Source organism: Oncorhynchus clarkii, chromosome 7 (assembly GCF_045791955.1).
Source record: "Oncorhynchus clarkii lewisi isolate Uvic-CL-2024 chromosome 7, UVic_Ocla_1.0, whole genome shotgun sequence".
NCBI lineage: Eukaryota > Metazoa > Chordata > Actinopteri > Salmoniformes > Salmonidae > Oncorhynchus > Oncorhynchus clarkii.
In genome coordinates, this window is record NC_092153.1 from 24,418,655 (window position 1) to 24,429,679 (window position 11,025).

Sequence of the window (11,025 nt, forward strand, 5' to 3'; positions counted from 1 at the left end):
TAACACACAGTACATGTTACAACTATTCAACTATTGTCTACATACACGGTTTGTGTGTAGGGATGGAAGGGGCTCACGGTGGAGATGCCGACCTTCTAATATGCCCCATTTACAGGCGATGTTACCACGATCGTGGAGATCGCATTCAAAGTAAACGCTGCAGATGCCGGCTCAATCGGAAATTACCTTTTAATGTCAACTTTGCTACAACGCGGATCCCCCGCAGTCCGTATTGAGTCCTGGCCCTAGTTCATCTCCCCAGTCCTCCATTTATTGTCCACCATTCCCCTCCATCTTGTTTCTCTGACTTTAAAATAGAGCTATTGCTCAGCCTCAGATGGTGTCCATTCATTCAGAACAAATAATTAGTGTCTCTGAGTAAAGTCCTCTAAATATGTGAGCCACTGTATCCTTTGGGGATCAAGGACTCAGTGCCTCTTCTTTCTGGGGAAAGATATCACAGAATGAGTGTGTGTCATTTTGATGTTAAATAGACTAACAGATTTAACTGACTAATCCTAAAGAATAAACTACCAAAAGGTTTTCCATTGATTTCACTGGCTGTCTAGGACTTTAAGACTGCTTCACTCTTAAAAGAACGGTTCTGCAACTGGTGAAACTCTTAGTAAATCCAGGCCTAAATTCATTTTGACGTCTGAAAACATTTGACAGACTTTGATTTTGGGGTGGACTGTCCATTTAAACCATGTATCTCTCTCCTTTGCATAGCAGCCTTAACAGTATTGCAGTACTGTCTGCCACCAGCAGAGTTCCTCAGTGCACCAGTATACAGTACCAACAGTAGAATTCACCTCCATCTGCTGGTGGATCCAGGTCAGAGCGTGTGAGATGAGAGTGTACATGGCAGGATTGTTCCTCCCAGCACAGCCATAGCGCCAGCTAGTGGCTCCCGCCAGCTTCCACACTGATGAGTCCTCACAGGCCAGAGGGCCTCCGCTATCCCCCTGAGGAGCCAAACACACCAGGATTAGCAGCAGTGCATTTGACTCCAAATAGGTGAGCGCTATAACACAAAACACACTGTGCTAAGGAACGGTTAAAAGCAGCGGGTGACCGTTCTTGTGCCTTTGAACAGGAAATTGGTTGACATTTTCTGTTAATTTCCTGGCGATTCTACTTGCTGAATCACCACCGTTTCGCGATGGCAAAACACACAGTGGCCACCCCCTGCTTTTAACCGTTTGTCTTCGCTGTGTGCTTTTTGTCTGCACTTTGTCCTTTAGACAAATGGGGCATGGAACTCTGAGGTCCACTTCTGAAAGATACCTGGCAAGAGTCTTTGCCCCCCTCTAGGTAGCCTGCACAGACCATCCAAGGGGAGATGGCACCCTGGTACACTCCCGGTCCACTGCAGTCCCTGCTGGAGAGCACAGGGACCTGGGCAGAGTGCATGGACACACTGGTCTCCCCTGGAAAGACACACACACACAGAGAGAGGAAGGGCAGGAACGGTGTATCACAGTTTGTGCGGGCATGTGGTGCATGCTTGCGCATCTAGTCAGGTGTTGAATTTGAGCCCATCACCTCCATCCACTGTGGCACCCCACCCAGAGATCCAGCACATCTTCCCCTCCTCAAATCTCTCCCCATAGTTCGGCAGGCAGATAGGCTCAACCAGACCTGGAGGAAAAGACTTAGCCAATGAACCTGATGTGCTCCTTCAGATTTGAGGTGAATAAGAGCAGTTACTCTAAGGGCTCTATTCAATCCGTATGGCGGAAGTTCAGCACTAAAGCCCCATTTAAATGTAAAGGCAATGTTCCTGAGTTGGCGGGGGACTGTGTTCACGATAAACCTTGCATACTGTATGTCAACATAATCAGAAATTACCTTTACATTTCTATCACGCAATCTCTAATGCTTCCGCGATACAGATTGAAGATTGAATAGAGCCCTATCACTCAGTAGGACAAGACAGACAGGAAGAATTGGGACACATTTTTTGGTTATTTTGCCTTGGTACTCCATGATACAATGACTATGAGGTTAAAGTGCAGACTGACAGTTTAAATATGAGGGTATTTTCGTCCATATCGGCTGAACCGTTTAGAAAAAAAATGATATTTGTGACTTTTTCACCATAATCATGGTAGCGTCCACATTAAGTGTTTGTTTTTGTATTTTACCAGGCAAGTCAGTTAAGAACAAATTCTTATTTTCAATGACGGCCTAGGAACAGTGGGTTAACTGCCTGTTCAGGGGCAGAACGACAGCTCGGGGGTTTGAACTTGCAACCTTCCGGTTACTAGTCCAACGCTCTAACCACTAGGCTACCCTGCCGCCCCGCTACCCTGCCGCCCCGACATATTATATTCTTATTTACAATAAAAGTCACTGCAAAATGACACAATACATTATTTACCATTCATTTCCATTACCATTCATAATACAAACAGTAAATGAATCCAACACATGTGTAGAGTTACACGTGTGATGTAGTCATTGCGTACTATGAATATGAATATGGAACCAAACACTTAACTTTTTACTACTTTAATACACATATGAGTTAATTTGTCCCAATACTTTTGGTCCCTTAAAATGGGGAGATTATGTACAGTGCTGTCATTTTTTGACGGTTCACCGATATGGATGAAAATGCTCTCAAATTAAACCCGACAGCCTGCACTTTAACCTCATAATCATTGTGTCATTTAAAATCCAAAGTGCTGGAGTACAGAGCCAAAACAACAACAAAATGTCGCTGTCCCAATACTTTTGGGGCTCATTGTAGACCGTGGTACCATTAAAGGTAAGAGGCTCTGTTAGCTTCAATAGAGCGATGTCATAGTTTAAGCCCTTTGGTTGGTAGCGGGCATGATAGATAATCTTCTCCAAAGAGCGAGACGACACCCCATTGATCGGCTGATCTGTCAATCCCACTTGCACCGCCCACAGCATGGTGTTTGTTGCAAACCTTGAGAAGGGATGGACAGTCAACCAATGAAACATCATATCACTTTTAAAAGTTATGCTGTGTTCATGTAAGGTCAGTACAGGACAAATGTTTGTGTGTGTACGTACTTGCATGCGCGTGTGCGCGCATGTGCACCTGTGTTTGTGAGAGAGACTCACCCGTAGACACAGTGTGCTGCTGTCACTATCCAGCGTGGTGTGATGATGGAGCCCCCACAGAGGTGTCGGTTCTGATAGTGCAGGCTGGCCTGCCAGGGAAACTGGCCTGGTTTGGAGACGTTCCCTCCCACAATACGAGACCTGAACATGGGCCTGGAGCCACAATCTGCAGGGGGCAGCCAGGGGAAAACCATTGATATGATAATGTTGCTAGTATGCACTCACAACGCACACACACACTTCCTAACTCCACTGTCACTCTTTCACTCACCTAGGCACTTGAGTACGATCACACTCTCAGAGCTGCACTGGGTCTTACTGGAAAAACAGAGAATGAAGGCTTATACTTACTGCCAACATACACACAGACAGTCTGTGGACCTGAACACAGAACCAATTGTATATAACAAGCTGGAAATAACTTCAGAAAATGAAATTATACAGTAAACTGGTTCAAATTAGGTTCTTCTCTGTATAACACCAATGGGAAAGTTTGATGTGTGGTCTCATTTGTACCATGTACAAACCCAGTCAAGCCCTTATGTAATTGAGAAACATGACATGGACTGAAGTGAAACATGAGATCACAACTAGACTTATGAAGCAGAGCAGAGCAACATAAACAATCAACACGCGCTTACGAAAAATGCTTTAGTTACTGCCGCCGAGCAACATGCGTTTCTGAGGGAAATGCTTCACATGACAAATGTGAAGCATTGACAAATACTGTATAATGCGCCACTTTGGGGGTACCTCCAGACAGTTACAGTACCTTGCAAAAGTGTTCACCCCCCTTGCCGTTTTTCCAAATATACAGACATTCTTGAGGGAAACCTGTTTCAGTCTTCCAGAGATTTGAGACTGGGACGGGGGTTCACCTTCCAGCAGGACAATGACCCTAAGCATACTGCTAAAGCAACCCTCGAGTGGTTTAAGGGTAAACATGTAAATGTCTTGGAATGGCCTAGTCAAAGCCCAGACCTCGATCCAATTGAGAATCTGTGGTATGACTTAAAGATTGCTGTACACCATTGGAACCCATCCAACTTGATGGAGCTGGAGCAGTTTTGCCTTGAAGAATGGGCAGAAATCCCAGTGGCTAGATGTGCCAAGCTTATAGAGACACACCCCAAGAGACTTGCAGCTGCAATTGCTGCAAAAGGTGGTTCTACAAGGTATTGACTTTGGGGGGGTGAATAGTTATGCACGCTTGAGTTTTCAGTTTTTTTGTCTTATTTCTTGTTTGTTTCACAAGAAAATATATTTGCATCTTCAAAGTGGTAGACATGTTGTGTAAATCAAATGATACAAACCCCCCCAAAAAATATATTTTAATTCCAGTGTGTAGGGCAACAAAATAGGAAAAATGCCAAGAGGAGTGAATACTTTCACAAGCCACTGTAAAAGGCTTCAGTTCCGATAACAGGAACGGGGAGACATTCAACCATCACAGCCCTGTTGACAGCCTCACATCAGCATAGTATGTAGTCCTTGCGGTGGCATACCGTAGCGTGATGGCACAATCAAGAATTTGTGTACTTAACGCAAATAGTGCTTGTGAAAAGATCTTTGGTTGTAAGGGCATACGCCAGAAGAGGAAGAACTTGCGGCGGCAGCTGTACATTAGAACTTTAACAGAAAGACTGGCAGACTGGTAGCGAACACAGTTGTATTTTCTGTCAGAAATGGATGGCCAAATGGTTCACCTGAGGAAGGTGGTGTTATGGATCTTGACAGTCTGCTGGCGATCTGGATGACTCAGGTTGACTGATACCAGGTTAGCCTGGAAGGCCGACTCGACAGAGGAGAGAGGCAGGGATCTGGAACTGATGTAGCTGAGCGAACAAGAAGGAACCACACAGACATTTACAGTTTATTGGGGCAAATAGTGTGAATCTTCATTTGCCGCTTATAAGGCAGTGGGTGGGTTTGGGATGCTATTATGCTGACGTTCTGTGACTAGATCCATTGACAGCACTACCCATTCATTTACAATACATTTATAAAAGTGGTCACAGGATCCTAATATACTTGGACCACAACGGAAATAAGTCTGTTGACTTTATTGTGTTTCATCCACAGTTATTTTGAATGTGTGTCTTTGATTTCATGTGCCTGTGTCACGCCCTGACCTTAGTATTCTTTGTTTTCTTTATTATTTTGGTTAGGTCAGGGTGTGACATGGATGATATATGTGTTTTTGTGCCTGTCTAGGGGTTTTGTATGTCTATGGGTGTTTACTAGTCTAGGTGTTATGTATGTCTATGGTTTCCTAGATTGGTTCTCAATTAGAGGCAGCTGTTTATCGTTGTCTCTGATTGGGAACCATATTTAGGCAGCCATATTCATTGGGTATTTCTTGGGTTATTGTCTATGTGTTAGTTGCCTGTGTCTGCACTTATCTTATATAGCGTCACGTTGTTTTTGTATAGTTCGTTCAGTGTTCTTTCTTCATTAAAGAAGATGTATGCAAATCATGCTGCGCCTTGGTCTCATCGCTATAACGAACGTGACAGGCTGAGTCAACTGTATTTGTATTTTATAAAAGCAGTTAATTATTCATCCAAACATACTCCTAACATTAACTAGGAAGGTCTTAAAGGGATACTTTGGGATTTTGGCACTACATCTTTAGTCTTTATCTACTTCCCGTGAATCAGATGAACTTGTGGATACCGTTTTTATGTCTCTGTGTCCAGTTTAAAGGAAGTTAGAGGTAGGTTTGTGAGCCAATGCTAACTGGCGTTAGCACAATGACTGGAAGTCTATGGGTATCTACTATGCTAGCAGATACCCATAGACTTTCAGTCATTATGCTAATGTTAGTTAGCAATTGCGCTAGTGCTAATTAGCAACTTCCTTCAAACTGCACGCAGAGACTTAAAAATTGTATCCACATGTTCATCTGAGTCTGGGGAAGTAGATAAAGGGCTTCATTACCAAAATGATCCCCAAAATGGGAACGTGGCCAGATCCGTTGTAACACTGCCAATGGTATAACTGACAATCTTGACCTACTTAGAGCGCTGGTTGTTTGGGCTGGTGATTTTTCACTTCATTTAATGCCAGGCTGATTTTAATGGGATTAGCAATGCAGTTAATGGGACCTTTGGGTACAGAAACCCATTAGAAAGCCCTCCCTCTGAAAGCTGGGTAAATGTGGGTGTATTACAACGAGGAGGGAGAGCGTTTTTATCACAAACTGCAGAGTCATGTCGATGTAATAGTCTATCTCCTCAGGCCCTGTGGGAGAATGGTTTCTATGGTGGAATGATCTGTATTCTCTGTGCGTCTCTTGACACTGCTCCACTCACCCTCACCCTAGTCATCCACCATGCCAGCCCCAGTGAACCTCTGACCCTTCACTTATCTTTTTACCCCTGTCACAGAGAACTAATTCAATTCCATTCAATTCCCAACCGGGTACCTGGAGTATCCCAGCTGTTTGCAGGCAGAATAACCCAGTTTGTGATCCCAGTTGGTGGAGCACACAGTCCCCCATACACCCCTACTGTTGATCTGCAGCACAGAGCTCCTCCCACTCAGACGCACTATAAGGGACAGACAGACAGACATTAGTGTGTGTACAGGTTACTCTGTGAAAAGTCTGGCCTATCTGACCTAGCCTGGGGACGAGGTTACACAGTGAATAATGTGGATGAATGGTGCGAGGGAATTTCAAGCCCTTTATCAGGGTTACAGGGGTGGGGGGGGGCGTTTTTAGTCGTGCATGCGTGTGGGAGAGAAGTGTGCATCTCACCACATTGCAGTTCGTCCTCCCCATCTGCGCAGTCGCTGACTCCATCACACTGCGCAGATCTGGCAAAACACAAAGTGGATGTGCTACAGTGGAACTTCCCCGTGCAGCTGACTCCCACTTTGGAAACAAGGAGGACACACGCATGTACACACAGACACACACACACATTGTTACACACACACACATTGTTACACACGGTGGTGGAATTGGAAAGAAGTTGTAGTAAAATCCTATGATTCTCTGTAAAAAGCACGTCACAATGATAAGTAATGAAATGTTGACCCCCCCTGATTACACACACAACTTGTCGCGTCATTCAGGCCTCAAGAGTAACTTACTGCACCCTGTCTCCTGTTACACATATGACACACGACTCCTCTTACAATCACAATAAAACAGTACAGAACAACGATACTATTACAATAACACTATGAGCCACTCAGACGCTGTATACCCGAATCCTAGTACTTGACACTCTATCCTAACACACAACATTGCCTGTTGTAACAGATAGATAACACTTTATAATGCAGCCATATAGTGTCAAGTGCAAATGTGTCCTTTATTTCAATCCAACGACACGTGGTTCAACATTACTGCTAGAGACAGACTTTCTGATTATCTGTAATAATATGCTTGATAATGACTTTGTAATAACAAGGCCACAAACTGTGTTCCCTTACCTCCAAGCCCAATGCCTAGGGCTAGACTCAGGGCCAGTAGACCACACGCAACAATCACCAGCAGCAGCCAGTGTGCCAGGAGCTGGCTGCATAGGGTCTTAGTCTCCACCAAGCCGTCATCTGAACCAGCAGAAATGAACCATGAGAGAAAATCTAAACAATGGGGGACAGGGCAACACTGGCACTAGTAAGGCCACAAACCATTAAGAGCCATGGTTAGCCCCATTACAACATGTGAGGCACTCATAGACAGAGCAAGGGGGTTTTCCTGACTCTGTGTCCAGACCACGAAAAACTCTTGGCGCATAGATGGAGAGTCATTGTGTCCTCTGAGGCTTCCATACCGTGCATGAAGGGCCGGACCTTGATAAAGCGCATGGAAGGGAGATAACTGGTTGGGGTGAGCTGGCCCTGGCTCTTTGGGGTGGGGGCAGGGGGCTCCTGGAGCGGAGCGGTGGGTACATGGGGGTCCAGGAGGTCCTGAGAGAAGGAGCCGCTGGTCTGGCCACTGAGGGGGCTGACATTGAAGGTGGTGGGGATCTCCACGGTTGGCAGGTCCTCGTGACTCACAGACTCAACCTCAATACGGAACGGGTCCGTTCCCTCTGCCCCAGACACCTGTATGGAGTGTGTACGAGAGAGAAAGAGAGAGAGAGACAAATAGAGAGACAGAGAGAAATAGAGGGAAGGCGTGCGAGAGAGAAGATGGATGGCGTGAGAGAGGGAGGGGGAGAGAAAAAAGGAAAATGAGAACGAGATAGAAAAAGAGATGAGGATGAGTCTTCATGGTCAGTTGTTCGTTCATCTGAAAAGCATTGACGTTAAAACACGCAGACCTCGGGAGGTCAGTCTGGCTACACACCTCCCTCTCTTCGGCTAAACCATCAGCAGCAGTCTTGTCACTATCAGGCATGGCCATATCTCCTCACCCAGCTAATCATCTTGGCCCCATGGTAGTAAGATGACCACCACTGGAGGCTGGTTGGAGCGATGGGAGACAGACCAGACTCTCTCTCTCTCTCTACCTCTCTCTCTCTCTCTCTACTTCTCTCTCTCTACCTCTCTCTCTCTCTCTCCCTCCTCTGGCCACACCCTGATGGAGAGAATGGGACACCTGAGCAGGTGCAACACCAGTGTGCCGTGCCACATAAAGGGGGATCAAGTAACGTCTGAAAGCTCCTCGACCTCGCGGGTAAGGTTACAGTGGAGTATTCTGGGAAGACACTCAGGTCACATTGCTGCTACAGGTTTTGGGGGAATTAGGGACGGCGTGGTGGGTCTGTGGTTGTAAGGTGAAAGGTCATAAGCCTACTTACTGGCTGTTCCATGTGATGTGGTCAGTCAGGTGTACAGGCTAATAGAGATGGATGTAAGGAGGCCATGCATCTGGGGAATGCTCAGTCATTTGAATTGTGCAGTGCGTGACTGATCATTGGTGCATACTGTATAGGAGGAAGGTTTCTCTATTGTCAACAGGCAAGATCTTCGATGCGTACTTATCTGAGTCTAAGTGTATGACTAAAATAAAATACTATACGTTAGTAATTGTATAGTGAGCAGAACCTCTAGTGATCTAACGCCACCAATAGCAGTACTGTGTCACCAAGGAGTGGAGGGACAATGAGTTCCATTATTGGAGAACCCTTTAGCGTTTGACCCTTTTCCTCTGCTTCCTGTGTCTTGTTTCCTTGGGTGGTGCTTCGGGGTCTTTACATGTGTGGGTGTGTGGCCATGTGCAGTGGCTATTTTAGAAAATAAATCTTACTGACAATAGAGATGTACAAACTATGGCATAAGGGAACGATGAGCAGATAAGAGGCAATCCGTAATTTCGAATAAGACATTAATGAGTGAGCTAAGACGGATAAGGTCAAAATAACTATTTGTTCAGCACTTTTGAATTGTACAGTGACAGAATTCAGAACATGGGCCGTTCTTACAGTATTCTCCCTGTACACCAAGTCAGAATTGTATGATAAATAAAGGGGGCATTTAAGCAGACAATGAAAGCTCTTACAATATTTGATGATGACATTTCTATAAAAAAAGGCTATAGGCTACATGTGCACCACCAAGTCAGAACAGTAGGTTGAGTTATGAGGGGGAAAGGGACCAAATTATTAGGGTGAGGCACATGGGCTACTAACAGCATACCAAACAACATACACTTATTATTACTTTCTTAGCTACAGTATGCATACAGTGCATTCAGAAAGTATTCAGACCCCTTTACTTTTTTACACATTTTGTTACATTACAGCCTTATTCTAAAATGGATTAAAAATATATATACAGTGGGGCAAAAAAGTATTTAGTCAGCCACCAATTGTGCAAGTTCTCCCACTTAAAAAGATGAGAGAGGCCGGTAATTTTCATCATAGGTACACTTCAACTATGACAGACAAAATGAGAAAAGAAATCCAGAAAATCACAATGTAGGATTTTTAATGAATTTATTTGCAAATGATGGTGGAAAATAAGTATTTGGTCAATAACAAAAGTTTATCTCAATTCCTTTTTATATACCCTTTGTTGGCAATGACAGAGGTCAAACGTTTTCTGTAAGTCTTCACAAGGTTTTTACACACTGTTGCTGGTATTTTGGCCCATTCCTCCATGCAGATCTCCTCTAGAGCAGTGATGTTTTGGGGCTGTTGCTGGGCAACACGGACTTTCAACTCCCTCCAAAGATTTTCTATGGGGTTGAGATCTGGAGACTGGCTAGGCCACTCCAGGACCTTGAAATGCTTCTTACGAAGCCACTCCTTCGTTCCCCGGGCGGTGTGTTTGGGATCATTGTCATGCTGAAAGACCCAGCCACGTTTCATCTTCAATGCCCTTGCTGATGGAAGGAGGTTTTCACTCAAAATCTCACGATACATGGCCCCATTCATTCTTTCCTTTACACGGATCAGTCGTCCTGGTCCCTTTGCAGAAAAACAGCCCCATAGCATGATGTTACCACCCCCATGCTTCACAGTAGGTATGGTGTTCTTTGGATGCAACTCAGCATTCTTTGTCTTCCAAACACGACGAGTTGAGTTCTTACCAAAAAGTTATATTTTGGTTTCATCTGACCATATGACATTCTCCCAATCTTCTTCTGGATCATCCAAATGCTCTCTAGCAAACTTCAGACGGGCCTGGACATGTACTGGCTTAAGCAGGGGGACACGTCTGACACTGCAGGATTTGAGTCCCTGGCGGCGTAGTGTGTTACTGATGGTAGGCTTTGTTACTTTGGTCCCAGCTTTCTGCAGGTCATTCACTAGGTCCCCCTGTGTGGTTCTGGGATTTTTGCTCACCGTTCTTGTGATAATTTTGTCCCCACGGGGTGAGATCTTGCGTGGAGCCCCAGATCGAGGGAGATTATCAGTGGTCTTGTACGTCTTCCATTTCCTAATAATTGCTCCCACAGTTGATTTCTTCAAACCAAGCTGCTTACCTATTGCAGATTCAGTCTTCCCAGCCTGGTGCAGGTCTACA

The 11,025-nt window shown here is 45.0% G+C and overlaps 1 protein-coding gene across 1 annotated transcript; it reads right to left on the reverse strand.

Annotated features, from left to right (window-relative positions):
* Nucleotides 1–420: 420 nt before the first annotated feature.
* On the reverse strand, nucleotides 421–8,458 carry LOC139412565 (transmembrane protease serine 3-like). Its single transcript, XM_071159283.1, has 13 exons — nucleotides 8,402–8,458; nucleotides 7,884–8,157; nucleotides 7,540–7,659; nucleotides 6,857–6,973; nucleotides 6,524–6,647; nucleotides 4,803–4,931; nucleotides 3,368–3,414; nucleotides 3,097–3,262; nucleotides 2,766–2,938; nucleotides 1,546–1,641; nucleotides 1,288–1,430; nucleotides 813–965; nucleotides 421–444 (listed from the first exon to the last, which is right to left on the reverse strand). The coding sequence occupies exons 1-13, from the start codon at nucleotides 8,456–8,458 to the stop codon at nucleotides 421–423; spliced, it is 1,623 nt and encodes a 540-aa protein (XP_071015384.1).
* Between the last annotated feature and the right edge of the window lie 2,567 nt (nucleotides 8,459–11,025).